Genomic DNA, 21,942 nt, shown 5'->3' on the forward strand with positions numbered 1-21,942 from the left:
GGCGAGGGGCATCTCTAACAGAGGGGAAAGGAGAGAGCCGGGTTGGGGAAGACCTGCATGCAGACCGAGGACAGAGCCTGGCGAAGCTTGCTAGCAGTCAGGCACATGGGAAACATTCAGGTCAGTGCTGCTCCGCTCCTTGTGGCCGCTGCCAGGTGGACACTGTTCCACTGACTGGGAGGGGGAATTGGGCTATATCCTTGCTTGCCCCTTCAGCTGGTAATTAACAGGTTACTTTTTATTTATTCGTCATTATTAACCAATTTTAGCGAATAGGTCAAATGTTAGAAAAGACACTAATAATTTTGCCGACATAAGTAGATATTACATGTCTACAACTGTAGTAATTAAATCGAAGGGTCACCACTTGCAAACAATGTTCGGTGATTAGCACGTGACCACACTGCATCACACATGGTAACTGGTTGTTGGCCCATGCGGTGACCTTCTGCAGGAGTCTTAATACAAGCCACCTGATGTTCCCACTCCGCCCTGTGCATTTATTTACTCTGGTGACTAGTGAGTGCAAACATTTACTAGACCTAGTCATTATAAATTTAAAATTACAGTAATACATATAGAAAAATTTTCTATGAAATTAAGCTTTTCATACATAATTTTAATTACACAAACGTGTCTAATAAGTAAAAACAGGTAAACTATTTTGTCACTTATTTAATATGTTTGGAAAACCTACTTTATTATATGACAGACTTTCAGCTTTAACAGATATCCCTTCGACTGAATTTATGTCACATGGACATTTAACGGCTGAGAAGGGTTGGGATTGTAGGCCTTGGACACTTGATAGGCAGTGAGCTACAGGCACAGGATTGAAGGGCAGGGACTGGGGCCAAACACATGAATCCCCTTGTGATGGATCAGTCCACCCCCACCCTTCTCAGAAAGCAACACTTTGGGGGAAATTACCAGCGTGGAAACATGTATGTTAAGGCTTGCAATAAAAAAAAAAAATCATGCTGAAAAGCTGCCTGAACATGAAACTAAAAACGCCTTGTGGGTCCTCTGATGTCCCATACACAAGCCAGGATGAGAGATCTGGAGAGTTGCACTTACCTCTGAAATCTCAGGACAGTCAAACCTGCTACGGGGTGACCAACCGGGAAAGCTGGTCCTCCTAGGCATGTGGGATCTGTATTTGTAGTCTTCAGTCGACTCCCTCCTCCCACTTCATTTCCAGACCAACCCTCCCGTGAGTAAGAAAATGTCACAAGACGCTACTGTTCCTCAATACCTAAACTACAGCACGATATGCTTGCTTACAGGAAAGGATTCCCAGGTGCAAAGACCCAGGTGTCCCGAGCACGAAAATCAACATGGTGGTGGGCGGCGTGTGCAAAAGGGCCGTGCACCTGAAAGAACTTAATCACCCCACACCACCGCCTACAAACATAGAAGGCTCCTGCCAGAGCTGGGGAGATGTGATCAGCAGGGTATTTCCCTGGGTAACTTCCTAAAGGTGCAATTTCCTGAAAAGGGTAGGAAATCTCAAAACTTCTGATAACTATGGTCAACCCCCCTCACATGCCCCCGCCCAAAGCTGTAGTGGCTTAATATGCCCCTCAGCTTTAGATGAAGTTGGTGCACTCTTGCCTGTGCTGTTATGTATACAAATCCTCTACACCAGTCTACAGCACAGGGGTATGGGCAGACCCAGAGGCTCAGGAACACAGTTCAACCACTTAATCAAGATCACACAGTAACAGACCTCTCCAGGCCCGTTTCCTCATCTATAAAACAGGTATAAAAAGTGTGTCTCCACCACACACTTGAGTAAGGGACAAATATACATATGAAGCACTAAGAATAGTGTTACACTAGGAGGGCACTATTGTTTTCATTGCAAATTTTAAATCAATAGTTACCACTAAAGATGAACTTTTTTCTTGGTCATTAGTATTTGATCTTCAGTGAACTTTTTTTTTTTTTATCATATCCTTTCCCCTTTCCTATTTGACTGAGATAATCACCTATATTTTCCTCCTAATTCCCTACTTGTATCTCTTTAACTAATTTGGAATTTATATTGGTATATGTTGAAGAGAATGCCCCTTCTCCAAATGGATGTTACTAAAGCAGTAATTATTAAATAGTCCACCTTTTTAATACTTCTGATACCAGGTGTACCACATCAATCACAGAATAGTAGCTGGTGTTCTATCAAGAATTCTTACACCAACGAGAGTTAGCTCAGATGCCACTCCGTATGTTCAGGGCTCAGTCCCACAGATGCTTCCCCACCCCACTCTAGATGCCCATTCTAAGTCCAGGTTGTCACCTGTACTTCTGATTGACCAGCTATGCAGGATTCCTATAACCCCCTTCTTGGATCCAATTGTTTGCTAGAATTCCTCAGAGAATTCAGAGAACCACTTAACACTTACCAGTTTATTGTATAATAAAGGCTATAGGGTAGGGGTGTCGAACTCAATCAGAGAAGGGGCCAAAATCTAAAATCCAGCCTAAATCGCGGGCTGAATGGTTTACTGAACAGTCATAAACTGTCATTGGGATGGAAACGCAGCGGAGTGCAGTGATGACAGCGCGGTGCGGGCCACATTGCAAGGCCTGGCGGGACGGATTTGGCCCGCGGGCCTTGTGTTTGACACATGTGCTATAGGGGATACTGATGAACAGCCATATGAAGAGAGAACATGGGTACAGCTTGGAAGAATCCCAAGTGTAGGAGTTTCTATCCCTGTGAGTTAGGTACACCACTCTCCTCACATGTAGATGTTCACCAACCCGGAAGCTCTCAAACCCCTTGAATTGTTCGTTTACTTTTAAAGTTTTTATTGCTTTTTTAGAGAGGAAGGGAGAGGGTAGAAACATTTATGAGAAACATCATTGATCAGCTGTCTCCTGCATGCCTAGGGACCAATCCCACAGCCCAGGCATGTGGCCTGGCCTGAATCCAACCAGTGACCTCTTGGTTAATGGGTCGATGCTCAACCACTGTGCCACACCAACCTGGCAATATTGGTCTTTTTATGACAGTCTCACCGTGTAGGCATAATCAATCATTAACTCAATCTCCAGTCCCTCCCCTTTCTGAAGGATGGGGTTGAGACTTAAAGTTCCAAGCTTTTAATCATGGTTGGGTCTTTTTGGTGACCAGCCCCCATTCTAAAGCTATTCAGGAGCCTGACAAGTCACCTCACTACTATCACCCAGGAGATTCCCAGGGTTCAGGAGTGCTGTATCAAAAAGTCAAATACAAGGATCAAAACAAAAGATGCTCCTGGTGCTCTCAACACTTAGGTAATTAGAAGTTTTAGCTCTGTGTCAGGAACCTACTTTATGACAAAAATGATCATAAAAGAGATTTCGTTTTCTTTTAGAACAGCCACCAGGCTAGCTGGCAGAGCCAGGGTAGTGTGCTTCATGCTTCCACATAGTGTTCTTGAAAGGCCAAGGAAATCAATGGTAAATTCTGCACACGAGTGAGGAAGCCTGGAGTTCAGGAGCACGAAGGGTAGTGGGGGCTGCTCCCTTCTCCTGATACTTTCTGCCCTCCAGTCCCAGCCCAAGAGCAAGATAAGGCAACACATGCTTATTGGTCATACGGGACAGCTGCCAAATGCCCAGACTCAAGAGAGAAAGAGGGGTGTCTGGCTGTAGAAGGTTCAGGCAGGGTGGGGTTTAGCTCCCTAGGAGATTCTCCGATAGCAATTTTTATCTCAAAACCAACTTTGAAATTACTTTTGTCACAGGTAAAGTGATATTTGAATAAGATATTAGGAATGAAGTTTCTATTTACCTTTCTCCTTGCTTTTCTCTATTTCTAGCTCTCTGCCTCAAGACAGTCATAGCTGCCCCAAAAGAAATACTATAGAGCTTTACACAATTTTTGACAATGTGGGTAGTTTCATTCAGCATAAAAACCACACTTGTGTGCTACATCAATAACAATGGAACATTTACTGAGTGCTTATACCAAAATTAGACTAGAAATACCAGCTAGCAACTTAGAAAATACTTCCAATTGTGACACACCAAATAGAACACTACTTCTTCATAAGGGCAAGAAATTATTTGCAGTTTTCTGAGACTGCATGAAGATGACATTGCAGCCTTTCCATTCAGAACCTATTCAGACAGAATCCAACAGAGCTGGTCAGACCCACAGAAGGAGCAAGTGTGGCTGGAGAAAGTCCTGGGATAGTGGCAGAGGCCAGTGACGGAAGCGGTGGTGCCACCTTTCTGCAAGTTATGAGTGAGTTATCAAGCTGAGTGCAGTGGCGCCTCATAATACTCTGTGATATATCAAACAATTTTGAAAATGATTGGGAATGAGTATAGCTGCCTTCTGCTAGTAATCTTATCTTTCTCTGTAGCCACTACCAGCTTTGCTAGTTGGATCATAAAATGATATGGACAGGTATAGATTTATAACCTGGTTTAATTAGCATTTAACAGCTAATTTACCTCACCTGTTATATTTTAATTAAAGTTAATACAGCATATGTTTTGTATCTTTCTTTGTCAGTAATGCATCAGAAAGGAGGCAGGAAATGTGATCCATAGGAGAAGATCATCTGGGAATAAAGAGTGGTCATCAGTCTAGACCACAGAAAGAAATTCCCTTTTCAGTTTACACATTTGAATTAACAACAGGAGGTCACAGGCAAAACAATGAACCAGGAAACCAGACTTGACTCCTCAGCCTGTGAGCTCATGGATCTGTGAGCTCATGGATCTGAACAAGTTTCTTTTTTAGTTCCTGATTTTAATCTGTGATATGGGTAAAGTATGGACAATACAAAAGTTGTGTGGCTGAGACCGGTTTGGCTCAATGGATAGAGCGTCGGCTTGGGGACTGAGGGGTCCCGGGTTCGATTCTGGTCAAGGGCATGTGCCTTGGTTGCGGGCATATCCCCAGTGGGGGGTGTGCAAGAGGCAGCTGGTCGATGACTCTCGCTCATCGATGTTTCTAACTCTCTATCTCTCTCCCTTCCTCTCTGTACAAAATCAATAAAATATATTAAAAAAAAAAAAAAGTTGTGTGAGCTAAAAATAAGATGGAAACATTTACAAAGCATCTTCACAAACTGAAACATACTAGCAAATATAAGGAAACATAAAAAGAACAAGCCACAGACCTCAAATGTAACACCTACTCAAATACCAGAAGAGATAAAGAAAAATCTGTGATGTTAAGGAAGTTAACTTACAAAAGAGCAATTTCCCAATTAATATGAAAATGGTTTAATAATTATGAAACTTAAAAACTGGTCAAATTAACAAAGTATATTGATTAAAGGCTATTTTTTCCAACCATGGCAAATATAATGCAAACATTTATCAATGCACAAAGCTTTTAATCCTCTATTATGTATTCTGAATCCTACTTACTGTTCAATATGACACATGATACAGCCAGAGGTTTATTTGGCAGACATAACCACATGCATCAATATATCAATGCTCAAACCATTCTCTCCCTTGAACTTACCTGACCAAAGACATGAAAATTTTTAAGTAGTTCAGTTTATCAATAAGCCTAGAAGGTAACCAGAAGTACTAAGATAAGTCTTTTTGAAAATTAAGTTAAAACAGGAATAAACTGTATTACATTCTATTAAATCAGCAAATATAATCAACTGCATATACTTTTATTAGCAAAAAAAATGATGATACTGATAAAGAAAAAAAAATGAAAATGTACCTCAGACCAGAATAACATAAAATTTTTGTGGAAGCTGCATTTTATTTGAAAATCCACCCATTTTTGCTAACATACATTTTAATATTGTAAACAAAAATAGAATCTGCAAAGACAATGCAACAAGTATGCTTAAACTCATGTACAGAATTGCTTTCTTACAACAAATTTTCCTTCTTAAGGCCCCTCTCAACCCAAATGTTAAGATGTATTTACACAAAGCACCGATCAACAGTGCAGTTTATTTGTTAACTAAACTCTTGGCTAGACATCAACTTTAAAGATATTTCCCCTTGTTTAAAAGGTACATGATCATAACATGGCATGAGCCAAAATAAAAGGTTCAAGGATTTTGTTCCCTTCCCTCCCCCTATAACACCTCCTAGAGTTTTACTGAAAAGAAGGAAAGTTTTGAAGTGAAAGCAATTCCTCACATTCATTTTGGAAAGGCCCTAATGTCAAATGGAAAATAATGACATGCCAAGCACAAAGCAGTAAAGATCCTTCTCGATGCACTAATGCTGAATTTAATGTAGTGCTTTTCCTAGTCAGTGAACTGTTCCCTTGCAAAATCCTAGGCACAGAGTTGACTATAAGAATTAATGCATTTATAATGCTTTCCTAAATCCCATAGAGACTGAAAATTCTTAAGCGATTCAGACCTATGGACTTGCTTTAAAATATTTAGTGCTCTGTATGTCAGCTGAAAAGCATTCTGAATCAGATTCATTCCTGTGGATAAAAATCAAACATACTGTGTACATCCATACTCATTTTCATAAGGAGTTTTGATACAATATTAATGTTACGTAAATCGATAATCATAAATAAATACAATACTTAAGGAATGTCTACTGCAAACTGAATATATAATTTTTTAAAAAAGAAAAATTAACTTTAATTACTGTTTTTGTCAGGATTGGAGAAAAGAAAGATACTGCATAATTGAGAGTTATGGTTTTGATCCCCCCAGAGTCCTGTTGCATTACAGTAAAGGACACAGCTCTTCCCTCCGGCAGCTTTTCCAAATACAAATTTTGTACTTTCCAAATAAGGGCTTTTCTTGGTAGGTTACTGATTATGGGTATTAATAGAAGTTGAAAGAACTGAAGGGTTAGTCATCAGAAAGACAGATCTTAGTCTGAAATCATGGCAATTCTTGGCTTTATAAACTGTATTAATACATTCTCCTATAGACTAGTCCCAATTTCCTTCATGGGCCTCCACTGTGTTACTGTAGCATTCTAATGGAAGAAGAGAGTTTAAGAGACAGCAGTTTGGATTTTGCTGCAAGTAAATATTTGCTGCTTGAGCACTTGTCTTTTTGAAATAGTTCCATTCTCTTCCATCTAGTTACATAAACTGTATCTGGGGGGGGGAAAAAAAAAGCGTGTAAGTTATTAATTCATTGCACTGTAGGATGTCTTCTCACAAATAAAACTGCTTTGTGGCTTTTACCATTCAACTGGCTCAGAAGTGTTCATAGCATGCTTATTACAAACCTTTATTATAAAACAAGTATTATCAGTTTATCCTGTGGCAGAGCTCAATATTTGAAGCATAATTATAAATATCTTTCTAATTATTAAAAACCAAGGCGTAGAAGGTAAATGAACAATTTTTTCATAAGTTCAGAAAATCTTTCCATGAACACAAATATTCCATCTAAAATATTTTTTAGAAAAGCAAAATTTGAAAGATTATTTCCAAATAATATCATAAAATTAGAGATAGTTAAGCGAATAGTAATATTATGCTTACTAAATCATTTCTTTACAATATAAATAAAAATCCAAAAGATCTACAAGGACATACTTTTCAACTGGGTGTCATTGTTCACTCAGACCCTTCACTCATGATATCCATCAAGCTGTTCATCCAGAGAAGTAGAACAACAAGTAAACTATTATCAGATCAGAAGAGTACAAACTCAAGATCTAGAAGGTATATCTGCACTGTGGGCTACAGCAGCAAAAACAAATTACACAGTCTTCCAGCAAAAAAAAGGCAGTATGGATCAAATGCACAAGCCTTTTATCAAAAAGGCCCCAAGCATTCACTTGCCCTTAACAAAAGTAAATAATCTATATAATAAAGAGCTAATATGCTAATTAGACCAGACAGCGGAACGACCTTCTGGAATGACCAGTGGGAGTGGGAGGGGCCGCAAGGGCTGAGCCCCTTCTACGAATTTTGTGCATTGGTTCTCTAGTACTAATATAAGTTGTTGTTGTGTGTGTGCTTTTTTTTTTGGGGGGGGGGGTGTTACTATTTTTAGATGAAAAGGAATACATAAAAATATGGCCCTTTAAAGAAACAGTTAAAATGAATTCTTCACACTAATCCTGGCCATAATGTTAAACCAACGATGCTCCCAATCAAGCTCTGAGCCGATGTGTAAAAACGGTGTTGTTCTCTATTTTTCTTTTTTTAAAGGGTGGTATTTGTTCTCATCACCTGATGTGAGAAGTGGATGCTTACATATAAACATGAGAAATGGTCTTTTGATTTCATACCTCCTAACATATTCAAGATATTTTCCAAAAGTTATTTGTCCCTTCTGTCCTATCTTGATCTATTTTTACTCTTCACCTAAAAAATATAGGAAGAGAAGGAAGAGAGGGAATCTAGAGTTCTTTAAATAATTAAGAAGAGTGAATGGTGCTTCATGTTTGATAAACTTTTTAAGTACTTAAGTCCCCATCTCCCCCAACAAGCAGCAATACCTAAAGTGACTTATAAGAAATCCTCCAAAGAGAACTCTGCAAAAGGGTCCTTTCCTGAAGCTCTGTGAGGACTGTGACTGGAGGGACTGGATGCTGCCGACAGCTGGGGGGAAGAAGACAGAGAGAGGGAAAGAAAAAAAGAGCTCAGAATGACAGAACATGAAAGCAGAAAATGTAATGAAAGAAGTGGTTTTTGGTTTGTCAACTTTAAATATAAAGGCAGCCTTTGTAGAAAATGAAATTCAAACAAAAATTTCAGTCACATGTCAAGCTAAAGGGCATCCAATGGCATGTGTTTTTCAGAAAACAAATTTTGTTTCTGAAATTCCAAAGGAAGAAAGTCTTTATCAAAAAAGGTCGATACAAGCTGACCCACGGTTAAGATTTTTATGCTATACTAGAGGCCCGGTGCATGATATTCATGTACTGGGGAGTGATCCCTCATGTACTGGGGGTGATCCCTCAGCCTGGCCTACGTCCTCTCCCAGCCCAGGACCCCTTGGGGGATGTTTGACTGCCAGCTTAGGCCTGTTCCCCGCTGGCAGTTGAACATCCCCCGAGGGGTCCTTAGTGCTGCCTCGGAGATGGGAGAGGTTCCTGCCACTGCAGCTGTGCTTGCCAGCCATGAGCCTGGCTTCTGGCTGAGTGAGTGGCACTCCCCCTGTGGGAGTGCACTGACCACCAGGGGGAAGCTCCTGCATTGAACGTCTGCCCCCTGATGGTCAGTGCATGTCATAACCGGTCCTTCTGCCGTTAGCTTGATTTGCTTATCACCCTTTTATTATATAGGATGTGCATCGAAGAGTGGAAGTTCATAATTGTGCTGCTGTTGTTTATGAGGGAAGATGGCTTCCTGTGTCCAGTCTGTCTGTCAAAAGCTGTGCAAACTTTGACCTAGTCCAGACCCAACATATCGAGCTGCACAGTCTTTCCTTCATTCTTCGCAGGACATGCAAAGTCCTATCTTCAGTGTTCACGCTATTTGCATAGAGTTGGCTCCTGCCTGATACCTAGACAGGGTGGAGCTGATGTGTACACTCTGGGAGGGGAAAGTGATCTTAGAGGTCACCTAGTCCAACTGACAGAGGCAGAGGTTTGAAGTGTTTCAGCTATAAACCAAGGAATAACTGGGGCTACCGAAAGCTGGAAGAGAAAAGAAAGGATCCTCTTTCGAAAGTATGGCCCTTGTTTTTGGACTTCTAACCTCACAGAACGTGAAAGAATAAATTTCTGTTGTTTTAGGCCATCGAGTTTGTGGTACACTTTGTTTCAGCATCCCCAGGACACTAATAACAGACACAAATGCAGATCTGCTGATTCCAAGGTTGGTGCTTTGTTTCCTCTCAAAAATCTGCAATCCCAATTAATTTCAACTCAGCCAGAATTTATGGCTGTATTTAACATACTGGAAAACTTCTAAAAAGAGACTTCTCTACTAAATGTTACACAGTCAGTATAGCCCTTTGCTTTCTACACACAAAATGCTCTACATGGTCATCATGTTCATCATGAAGATTTTGTATAACTTCACAGTCACCCAAGATTTTACAAATACATTTTGGTTTTTTAGCTTTTAGAAAAAACATCCTCAGCAAAACCACCATTAAAATGGTCTTATTCTAATAGGTTGTCTTATTAACTACAGTGATCACTAACTGGGACTCCTCAAATTTTAGCTTTGATTAACTGTGGTGTACGCTGGGGACTCCAGGCCCATTCTCAGCTATGACACTAAATTCCAATCTTAAAGTAAATTCCCTCATGCTATCTTCTACTAGGTAAGGCAGAATGAGCACAACTCACTGCTAACAGAGCAAAAGACCTTCACAGAAACACAGCTGGGCAGATCAGCTGACATTAGAGGCACTGCCAACACCCACAATTAACACACCACGAAAGTGGGGGAGAACCTCACAAAACTAGCCTGAAAGCAAAGACAGCCATTAGTTCTTCACACAAGAAAGTCATTAGAATGGTCATTTTTTGTAAGACTCAAATTATTCCAATATCTAAAGCCAACAACAGTACCCCTATTTAGAAGGGTAAAAAGTGAGTACAACAAACCATTGTTTCCTTTTAAGACACTTAACTGATGGCAGACTTACTTAAAATTGGCTAGTACAAACAAAAACACAACCACCATTTTATATTTTTAGCCTTATCTTCCATAAACAAAACTGGCAATCTCCCATTAAAAAACACCCAATACTAATCAAGAAACGTATAAAACTTTTAATGTGATTTTAAAAATTAAATGACCAAATCTAACACTCTATGGTTTTCACACTGCATTTGGAAAACAGACTGATGAGGAATCACTGTGATTCCTCATACAAGTAAGGGATAAGAATATAATCAGCACAACAACCCTCCCCTGCAAGGATCTTCAACATCTATACTGCCTTATAAGCTTTCCTCTTAAACGTGTTACTTCACATCATAGAGACTTTCAAAAGAAACTAAAACTAAGCACCAGGAAGAGAAGGTGTAAGAATCCCCATTCTCTCCAAGTTAATAAACAGACCCACTAGTAACCTGCAACTGCCAATCAAAAAGTGAGCAAAACTGTGAGGAAGAAAAGAGGGGGGGAAAGCTTTAACTACAGAGATCTAGTATTTTCCATGTAGTCAAACACCTGGGAAGATTCACTAATGTACTTTATCTTTTTAAAAAGCACAATGTTAGGCATGAAATAGAAGAACTTAATATTAATACCCTTCTTTAAGCAACTAGCTGTTACCATAAAATATATGAAAAATAAAGAATAAGCCAGCATAAAAAATGGGGACAGAAAGGGCTGAGTGTACAGAAAGGCATAATTTCAATAATACAGTGTTGCCTATTAAATTAAAGTTATAATAAAGACAATTTCCTAAAGCTCAGAACTTTCTCACTAGCAAGCACTAACACAGCACTTAAGAGTAACTTAGATAATAATGTAAATCACAAAATACAATGTTTGGAATGCTTACTAAATAAATAGCAAGAAGATAAATATACCTGGGAGGGCCAAAGTACTCTCAAAAATATTAATTTGATTTAAAGGGTAAGTAAGCAAGAAAACAGGAGCTGTAAGTTATTCCCTAGGCAAGGAATGGCTTCTAAAACATTTCAAGAAACAGGGAAAGATTTTTGGTAATAGCTATAGAAGTGAGATTTGGTTAAAAAAATATTACTTTGATGGGATTTCATTTTATATGCAAACTACCATTTATTTTATAATGTACAAAGAATTTTGAATCTAATTGCAAAAATGGATCAAAATGAGAAAAACGAAAAAGTAATTCATTAAGAAAAAATTATGTTGGTTCTAGCTAGCACTGAATGGACAAAATTAATCCAAGGAACTGGCTAAAAATCATTAATAACTTATGTATGAGAAAACCTCACCTACTCTAAAGACAGTTTAATTTTAAAATTATTAAAAATATTTAATCATGAAATTAGCCAAAACCGATTTGGCTCAATGGATAGAGCGTCGGCTTGGGGACTGAAGGGTCCCGAGTTTGATTTTGGTCAAGGGCATGTACCTTGGTTGCGGGCACATCCCCAGTGGGGGGTGTGCAAGAGGCAGCTGGTCAATGTTTCTCTCTCATCGATGTTTCTGACTCTCTATCTCTCTCCCTTCCTCTCTGTACAAAAATCAATAAAATATTTAAAAAAAAAATTTAATCATGAAATTAAAGGTATCTTTATTCCTCAGGTGATAGTTATATAACATTTTAGCTTATAGTAGCTATTAGCCAAATAAGTTAAAGCAATTTTAAACACTGCTATATTTTCAATGGTTATAAGTGAATGAAAATAGTAATTTATATGATGGAAAGGTTGTTTTTCAATCAGATCTACTTGTTTGACAAATAATATTCAAAACCTGGGTACTATTTAGGAACCAGGGACACAGAACAAGCCACCTAGAAGCCTGCCTCTAAAAGGCTTACAATCTAGTATCAGGGTCTCTTGATAGATTGGATGGGTGGATGGATGGATGGATGGATGTGCAGACAGACAGACAGATATCAGGCAGTGATAAGTTCTATAAAGAAAAATAATGCAAAATAAGGAAAAGAACTCCAGACCTCAGAAAGTCTAGAAATAAACAAGAGATGAGCAGAGAATGAGTAAAGAGTAAATCTATTTTTATGACAGATGAAGGACTTTTGGAAAAGACAAGTAGCAGCAGAACACAGGATACTTATCAAGAATTGTAAAGGCATGGTGACTGAAGACCCTGGATGTTCTGTTTACTCATTATTATTCTCACAAGAGACTTTGTGAGGTAGTTTTAAAACATAAGGAAAACTGGGGGGAAGTCTCATATGTTCAGTTATATTTAGATTCACTTCCTTAGATTTTTGAATGTAGAAGTAAGATGCTACAAATACCTATAAGGTTATTCAAGTATCTAGGTTAGGGGTGTCGAACTCAATCAGAGAAGGGGCCAAAATCTAAAATCCAGCCTAAATCGCGGGCTGAATGGTTTACTGAACAGTCATAAACTGTCATTGTGATGGAAACGCAGCGGAGTGCAGTGATGACAGCTGGTGCGGGCCACATTGCAAGGCCTGGTGGGACGGATTTGGCCCATGGGCCTTGTGTTTGACACATGTGATCTAGGTAATTGATTAAATTAGAAAGGCAAGGAACACAGGGAGACTTGGAAAATAAACAGAGGAGAGAGAGGTTCAAATCCAGGTGAAAACTGGAGACCAGAAGAAGGGTGATCTAATGACAGCAGAGAAACACTTAGTGGAACTATCTGATAAAATACATGGAGAACAAAGGGAGTAAAGGAATCCAAAATAACATGAAAAGGTTCAAGATTCTAACTTTCAACTGATTCAAATGACTACTATGAGGAGAGCAAAGCCTTTTGAACCACTTCACTGGTACCAGATTTCTCTTTTTCTAATTATCAATTTGATTCCTTCATGTGCTCTTTCAATCAATAATATTTAGCATTAAGTACTCACTTCAAATTTGACTTCTCAACTAAAAAATGACTAATGTTCTCATTCTCTTCTACTCTGGCACAAAGCAATTAGGAAAGGCATTTCTGTCATGGTTTCTTTTCATGCACATGGAAATTCTTGCACTTCTTTTGGTGTTTCAGTAAGTTTGTAGATTTTAGAGGCAAAATGATATAAAAACTTGGGGTAAGGCAGATGCTAGAGGGTCAGCTATTTTTTTAAAGGTAGAGTTTTATGACGATTTCTTTTTTAAATCATATTAAAAAGAAAATTAGCAAAACTAATGTAAATGTTTCAAGATTTATGGTATTATCCAAAATTGAAGAGAATGTTCTTTTTTTTTAAAAACACATTCAACTGATTTTTTTTACAGAAAGGAATAGAGAGTTAGGAACATCGATGAGAGAGTAACATTGATCAGCTGCCTCCTGCACACCTCTCTTAATGGGAATATGCCCGCAAGCAAGGTACAGGCCCTCGACCGGAATCGAACCTGGGACCTTTCAGACCACAGGCCAATGCTCTATCCACTGAGCCAAACGGGTTAGGGCAGAGAATGTTCTTGACAATTACAGTAGTTACAGTCTTACTGCAGTTTATAATCCAGAAGGAAACCCAAGGAATCTGCAGAGTGGTTCTGACAAAAGGAAGACAGTGCTCTGAAGAGGCCATATATAGCAATAAGCTCAGTACTATATTGATAAGACAGTATAGCACCAACGAGCACTGGACAAGGATCAGAGATTCCTGGGGCTAAGTTGAATTTCACTAGTCATTCAGTTAAAGAATCTTTCCAAGTTTCAGCTTTTTATATCTATAAAACAAGATGTTGATACTAGGTCCATCTATCTATCTTAAAGATTTTTTGAGAATAAGGTAATTATTCCGTTTCTGAGACAGGAGCTTGCAAGACAACACTCAGACTGAATCAGAAAAAAACTTCTGTAGTCAGTAATTTCTGATAAATTTATAGCTTGACTACAGTGTGTTTTTCCCCCCTTAAATACATTTAAGTTCTTATCACTTTAGTCTCTGACAATGATAAGATCCACATTAACTCACTGAAACACAAAAAAACAACATACACACACACCAAAAAACAAATTAATTCTTTAAAATAAATGATATATACCTGAAGATAAAAGAACAAAAAAAGTAAAGAACATGAGAAAAACATAATCTCAAGAAAACATCTACATAAATACTTGGGAAAATCATCAACATCTTAAAAGATTATCAAAATCTAGTTTGTTTTTTTAGCAAATTATGCCAGCATTAAAAGTACTGCAGGTAAGCCCTAGCCAGTGTGCAGTGCATACAGCATTGGTACCCATTCTGAAGGATCGCTGATTCGATTTCTGGGCAAGTAACTGGGTTGCAGATGCAATCCCGGCCCCACTCACATCAATGTTCCTCCCTTTCCCCCTTCTCTTTCTTCCCCCCTCAACTCTCTTCTACTCTAAAAATCAATGGGAAAAAAATATCCTCAGGTGATGATTAACAACAAAAAAGTATTGCTAAAGAAAACAGAATAGAAAAAAAATCTATACATACCCATAACCCATTTTATTTAAAAGATGCATAAAGCCCTAACTGGTTTGGCTCAGTGGCTAGAGTGTCGGCCTGCGGATTGGGTTTGATTCTGGTCGAAGGCTTGTACCTCAGTTGTAGGCTCCTCCCCAGCCCAGGCCCTAGTCAGGGTTTGTGTAGGAGGTAACCAATCAATGTGTTTCTCTCACACCAATATTTCTCTGTCTTCCCCTCTCTTCCACTCTCTAAAAATCAATGAAAAAAAATCTTCAGGTGAGGATTAAAATGAATAAAAAAAACCCCACAATGATCTTTAAAGCTAAATTCAGATGACTTTTTAAACATGCATAAAAATTAACTGAGTTATAAAAAAGTAATTACTGCATCAATAACCGTGACTTCCAGGTGTAAAGTACTTAACTGATTAAGGAACAGGAAGAAAAGGTCACTGTAACATAAAAGAAAAGGCCTGGGAAAATATATGGATTTTATCTCTTAATAAGAACAAAATTCAAAAATCTACTTCGTTACTGGTACTCCTCGAGATGCCAATTTATTAAAATGAGTTCAATACTCAAAAAGTCTGAAAAAAGTGCCTGGCGGGTGAGGCTTGGTTGTTGAGGTTCAATTCCTACTCAGGGCATATGCCCAGTTTGTGGGCTGGATCCCCAATGGGGGTTTATGCAGGAGAGAGTTCATCAATGTTTCTCTCTCAGTGATGCTTCCCTCTCTCCCTCTCCCTTCCTCTTTCTAAAATCAATAAAATTTAAAAAGGCTGAAAATGAAAGGTTCTCCTAATGCTTCACTAGACTATGAAATACATGAGACTAGATTCAGACTGGATCAATACCAACTAATTCTGGCACTGTAACACTATATACACTAGCAAGTGTAAAACTATGTGCACCCAGTGAATAAAGAATAGCAAGTCCATTACCAATTGCACTGGCACTCCAAATGCCAAGGCAGTGGAACTCTGAGGTCAAAGTTTTCAGGGTTCATGAAGGAGATCATGCCAGAATCATGAACAAAAGTAAGTTCCTTACCCTCAGAAAAACTGTCCTCTAGGTGCATCAACAGTAACTTATCAAGAATTTTCCATCTTTAATATTTATAATGCTTATCCTTTGCTTCCAAATAATCAATAATCCTAAAAGCTCTTGGATGAGAAAGATATAATGCAATAACTTGTTTCTCAAGTTGTATGAAAGAACATTTTTAGCACTGTGTTCCTTCCACACCAAGCACATCAAAACAGTTACATGTAGCACATTAATTAATACCTGTGCTCCTGATACAGGGCCAAAGGGATTTGGTGGTCTCATGACAGGCTGGTTGTATATTAAGGTTGGTTGTGTCATTACAGGTATACTTCCCATTTGAGGAGGCTGAAAAGTAGAAAAATAACAAGTTAAAGAATGCGGCTCACATCTCCCTTATTATAAAACTAGAGGCCCAATGTACGAAATTCCTGGAAGACTAGGCCTCCCCAACCCCAGCTGCCTCGGCCCTTATGGGCCCAGCTGCCTTGTGGCTTTGCATCTCCACCCACTGGCCATTCAGCTGCCCAGTCTAATTAGCATATTAGTTCTTTATTATATAGGATAAGTAAACAAGAAAGGTAACTACTACTTTTGCTTTAACTCAAAGGAAAAATTTCTATAAATGCAAATAAGACTGACAGCTAAACATTTTTAAGATGATTTAGTTTGGTATGGAAAGTCTTTAATGTGCCCATTTTTAAAGCCTGTATAAAAGCTTAGGTTTTTCTATACAATGAGTTGTAAAATTTAAACCTTATGACAGTACACCAGACAAAATAACTTAGATAAAAAATTTTTCAAATTTTCCAGCTTTAGATATAGAGAAACTTAAAACTGTAAAATGACTAAGACAGTTCAAAGTAACTGCCTTTGTATATCAAATCAAATTCTTATGCCATCATGAATAGCTGATTCTTTGAAGAGTTACTATCTGTGGTTTCTTAAATTTTATTTGAGACATTTTAAGAAAGAAGAATCAAGAAGCTTAATTAATACACAGAGTTTAGTTCATTATTGACTAACTGAAAATAGAATCTCAACTAACCATCTCTTGCTTTAAAAATTACCATTCCAAAACCAAAACAAAACTAAACAAAACACCACTCCAGCCCAGCCACGATAGCTCAATGGTTGAGTGTTGCCCTATGAACTAGGAGGTCACAGTTAAATTCCTGGTCAGGGAACATGCCTGGTTTGAGGGCTCGATCCTTAGTGTGGTGTGTGCAAGAGGTAGCTGATAAATGATTCTCTCTCATCACTGATGCTTCTCTCTCTCCCTTCCTCTCTGAAATAAAAAATATAGACATTAGAGGCCCAATGCGTGAAATTCATGCACTGAGTGGGGAGAGAGAACGGGTGTCCCTCAGCCCAGCCTGCACCCTCTCACAGTCTGGGAGTCCTCGGGGGGTGTCCGACTGCTGGCTTAGGACTGCTCCCTAGAGGGAACACGCCTAAGCCAGCAGTTGCACATCCTTAATGTTGCCATGGAGGCAGGAGAGACTCCTGCCACTGCTGATGTGCTCACTAGCCTTGAACCCAGCTTCTGGCTGAGCAGCACACCCCTGTGGGAGTTCACTGACCACCAGGGGGAAGCTCCTGCATTGAGTGTCTGCACCCTGGTGGTCAGTGTGCATCATAGTGACCTGTCAACCAGTCAAATGCCTGCTCCCTGGTGTTCAGTGCATGTCATAGCAAGTGGTTGAGCGGCCTTTGTATATCACACTTTGATTGGTTGAACAGATGACCAGAAGACCGGACATTTAGCATATTAGACTTTTATTACATAGGATACTTACAATTCCATATCCTATCATGCCTGTGGGTGTAGTAGCAGGATAGGCCATTACAGGGGGTGCCTGAAATAGAAAAAGAAAAAATAAACAAGAAAGTATAACTCCTGTATGTCAATTGAGTTCAAGGAATAGCTGTAGTTCCACTAAGAGAATTGCCAAGACAGCTGTGATTAAATGTGACACATGTGATCATTAATAACTGTCAATTTGTCAACTATAATAAATAAAAATTGTCAATGCTCAATGAAAAATGTTGCCTTGCAATAAGCAGAAAGCAGAATGATTAGAAAGAAAATAAATACTATTTAAACTTAGATACTTAAACAATGATCTAAGATTTCAATGGGCTTTTTCAGCTTAAAAAATCTTCAGATTTTAAAAAATCTTCATAATACTTAACTTTAAAGTCTATTACTAAATAATCATAAAAAATGTTTATCCAGAAAAAGTAATAAATTCTGAATGTTTTCCTAGGCTCTTCAGTTTTTAAGCAAAGAAAACAACTAAAGGTCCCAAATCAATTAACAATTTGGTCTTTTAAAAAATTAATTTCTACGGACCTCATTCACTTTTTTCAAGGAACGCTAAAGAGTTCGAGCCACTACTGAGTATAACTATTTCTATAAAGCACACAGTTCTTACACTTCTTACACGAAGTATGTACACTATCATTCCTTATTGATTTCATAAATTATTTATCTTCTGCAAAGCAGCAAAGTTGAGAATGAATTTTAAATCTGTTTATGCTTTAATGCTTCACAGAACCAAACACCACTAAGATGTTTAAGTTCCCCTCCTCTTCCTCCTACTTTAACTCATACTCTGTAAATATATACTCTTAGCACAAATCAGTTTAGATATATTTGCTGTCTTAAAAACATTCTCTGTGTGTGTTATCTTAGAATGATAACTAAAACTGAATACAGGTGAAAGACCAATAACACTGCTAAAACATTAAAAAAGAACAAACTAGAAATATATGGCAATTTGAACATATGCAAAGAATAGGTAAATGAAGCATAACTAAAGTGAATAGTTAGAAGTTTAGTATTTGGGTGAGGATATAGAACTTATTGGTCTCTCTCTACTTAAAAACCAAGAGCTAAGAGCAGAAGACAAACTGCCAAGTACAGCAGAAGCCTGTAAGATTTCATGCAATTGTTATTTTAAACATTACCACAATCAACAACATTTCCCTTCATTCAGAAGTCATCAAGTGCATAGTGGCAGCACAGATACACACACACAGACACCCAGCCATCTGGCAGCAAATGGCAGAATATTAAGCAAGAAAAAAAATTTGTATTTCCCATGCCATCATCAGAATCAATTCTGCAATACACCCATGAAATCAGTAGATGCTAGGAAGAATTTTTGGCACACTGAAAATCTGAATGTGAAAACAAGTAATAGCTGAAAGGTTATGAGATTCTGCTACAGCAGTGGTTAATAGCATGCCAATTTATTGCAAAAAGGCTAGTTTTTGGTCACTTACGTATTGTGGAAAATGCATGCCATTCTGTTTTTCCCAGGGAGAACAATTACATAATGCAATAACACTGGATTAGAACAAGTACTTACACAACAGAAAATACACAGAGAGCATTTTAGTTCACATGTACATTCACTAACTACCTAGAATCCCCTTTATTTCCAGTATCTAATGGAAGACATCTATACTAAAACACTATCAAGGTTGACAAGAGAAACTTAGTCTTTGGCATTATCCCCTTGCATACATAATAGTTTACTGATTACAAGTGTCATTAAAACATAAAACCTATCGGTAATGTCAATAGTACAAAATTCAATGCATCCACTAACAAGGTAGAGTGTCTAATAACAACAAGGATGCATCATATAACATCTAGAGGGGGAAAAAAGCATAACTAAAAGATGTATAGTATAACATTGTTATATAGTATAACAATATTATATATTATATATTCCAAATAATGTTTTAATTTTTTTAAAAATTGTAAAACCTTGACAGTGTTTAAGGATTAATAAAATGATTAGAAATGTAATAAGCATCAGTTTACCTAAGTAGTAATCACATTATCAGCCCTAAATGTTAGTCATTAAAAAGAAATTCTACAAAAAACATACACACAAATATTTTAACAAAATCTTAAAAGATGATACACATCACCATATATGACACAGCACCGTAAATATTGCTTTTATCAACTTACACCCAAATTCTAGATCGCTAGATCTCTATTACAATATATTCCAATAGTCAATCTTAGGTGACGTGCTATCTACAAACTCCTAATATTTCATATGGATTAATACTAATTCAATGTAAAATAAAATATCCATTGTATCTTCATATCAGCACAACTCCTCATATATTATCAATGTATAATTCACACCTGAGGCTATAAAATCCACTAGCCTAACCTCCCACCATTCCCTAGTCACTAAGGTGTGTTACAGTGGGGAAAACACTGGATTCAGAGTCAGAGAGATGGATTTCAGTTTAAATCTCTTTTCTAGTTGCTTTGCTCTTGGAAAAAAAATCACATAACTTCATCCTTATAACTGGGATGATACCTACTCAAACACCCCCATGAGTGTACTTTTTATAGACTCAAGATAGTGCATGTGTGTATGTAAAACCTAAACTATTTAAATATAAGGTTTTATTTTTAGTGATGGTAGTGACAACTATCAGTGAAAAGTTACTACTGTCTTAAAAAGGTGACTAAATCGTTATTATTATCTATTTATGAAGACTGAAGATAACAGAATTCTTTAGATAATACCCCACAAAATTTTATCAGCACACTATTTTATGACTAACATAAGGAAAACAGGGCAATGTCCTGAAAGAGATTTAATAACAAGTAGCTAAAACAAGGATAAGGAGAAGTCTCTAATAACAACAAGAAGGCTAATTCAATCTGTAGCTTGTGCTGTCAAAACGTTGCTATTAGTACACTGTTACAAAAAAAGCATGTTTCAAAATTTTCCACAAAAAGAAATTGGTTTTCTCTGACCCGGAAAGACTTATTGGGATAGTAAAAAAGCAGTTGACCAAGGATAGGAGTACACCCCCAAAGCTAATCTGGAATATCTACAATTTAAGAGTAATTAAAAACAGTAACAGAACTTCTTCATAACTAAATGCTAAATAATTAACATATACAATTAATTTTCACTACTCATGGATTTTGGACTTGCAAATTTACCTACTCGCTAGAAATTATTTGTAATCTGAAAATCAATGCTTGTAAATGCTTTTGAGGTCATTTATGGACATGTGTAGAGTGGTGAACAATTTGTCTCCCTGGGCATTCGTTCCCAGCTGAAGTTGAACAAGCGAGACTCTGCCAGATTTCAGCTCGAATAGGAAGATGACGAGAGGATGGAGAAGGAAGGGAACAATGTAGCAGAGAGAAACAAGAAGCTCTGGCTTTGGGGCCAGTGAATAGAACTAGAATTTCAACTCTGGTACCTGTTATTGGGGTTGCCTCAGACAAATCAAGTAATATTTCTAAACCTCATTTTATCTTTTGTAAAATAAAATATATAAAATCTATCAGAACAACTTTTTTAGGATTTATGGCAATCTAGGTAAGATGTGTGGGCTCATGATTATACTCACACACAGTTGATTCTCTACTGGCAACAGTTGATTTGCTGTATATGTGTTCTTAAAGTCACCCTAACACTGAATTAGTAAACACTGAACCATTGTTGGGCAAATATGTATGTGTGTGTGAACCTAGCAAAGGTTCACTGTTTGGGTGACTTCAAGAACATAAGTGCAGCAAATAAAGAGAAGCAACTGTATGTATCATATAATATTAGTAAAAGCCAAGCAAATATAGTTTCTTTACCAATGGTGAGATCAGAAAAAAAGAAAAATTTTATGTTCTACAATGAATAGTAAATTTGAAACCAGTGGTAGAGGGTAGTGATTAAGGGCATATGCTTTGGGATTAGGCTATCTGGATTCTAAAATCCCATGTAATCACTTAAGAATTCTGTGATCCTAGACTTAAGTACTTAACTTTGTGTCTCCATTTCCTCATTTGTAAAATGGGGTCAATAATAGTTGCTACCATTTAAGTTTAGTAATTTGAGGATTACAGAAAATAAAATCACATTATTTATTAGAATATGTCTGACACAAGTAACCTTTAAATAAATGTTAGCTATTAAAATGTACTTGCGCCAGTATGA

The 21,942-nt window shown here is 37.7% G+C and overlaps 1 protein-coding gene and 1 long non-coding RNA gene across 18 annotated transcripts in view; one reads left to right on the forward strand and one right to left on the reverse strand.

Moving 5' to 3' along the window:
* Positions 1 to 598: 598 nt before the first annotated feature.
* PICALM (phosphatidylinositol binding clathrin assembly protein) overlaps positions 599 to 21,942 on the reverse strand; it is a 104,346-nt gene continuing 83,002 nt past the window's right edge. For 6 of the 17 annotated variants that reach the window (XM_036428514.2, XM_036428513.2, XM_036428512.2 and 3 more), the window contains 4 exons: positions 17,752 to 17,811; positions 16,196 to 16,300; positions 8,413 to 8,515; positions 5,214 to 7,054 (listed from right to left, as the gene is read on the reverse strand). In XM_036428514.2, coding sequence (XP_036284407.1) covers positions 8,423 to 8,515; positions 16,196 to 16,300; positions 17,752 to 17,811 — 258 coding nt within the window. In that variant the 3' untranslated portion in view covers positions 5,214 to 7,054; positions 8,413 to 8,422. Of the gene's footprint in view, positions 1,390 to 5,213; positions 7,055 to 8,412; positions 8,516 to 16,195; positions 16,301 to 17,751; positions 17,812 to 19,243; positions 19,268 to 21,942 lie in introns of those variants that run through there. The other 11 variants (XM_036428509.2, XM_036428508.2, XM_036428520.2 and 8 more) reach the window with 4 other exon arrangements.
* Positions 12,720 to 13,072, forward strand: LOC123651870. The gene is made up of 2 exons (XR_006740837.1): positions 12,720 to 12,821; positions 13,030 to 13,072. It is a non-coding gene; the product is annotated as an uncharacterized LOC123651870 (long non-coding RNA).

Source organism: Pipistrellus kuhlii, unplaced genomic scaffold, assembly GCF_014108245.1.
Source record: "Pipistrellus kuhlii isolate mPipKuh1 unplaced genomic scaffold, mPipKuh1.p scaffold_m20_p_9, whole genome shotgun sequence".
NCBI lineage: Eukaryota > Metazoa > Chordata > Mammalia > Chiroptera > Vespertilionidae > Pipistrellus > Pipistrellus kuhlii.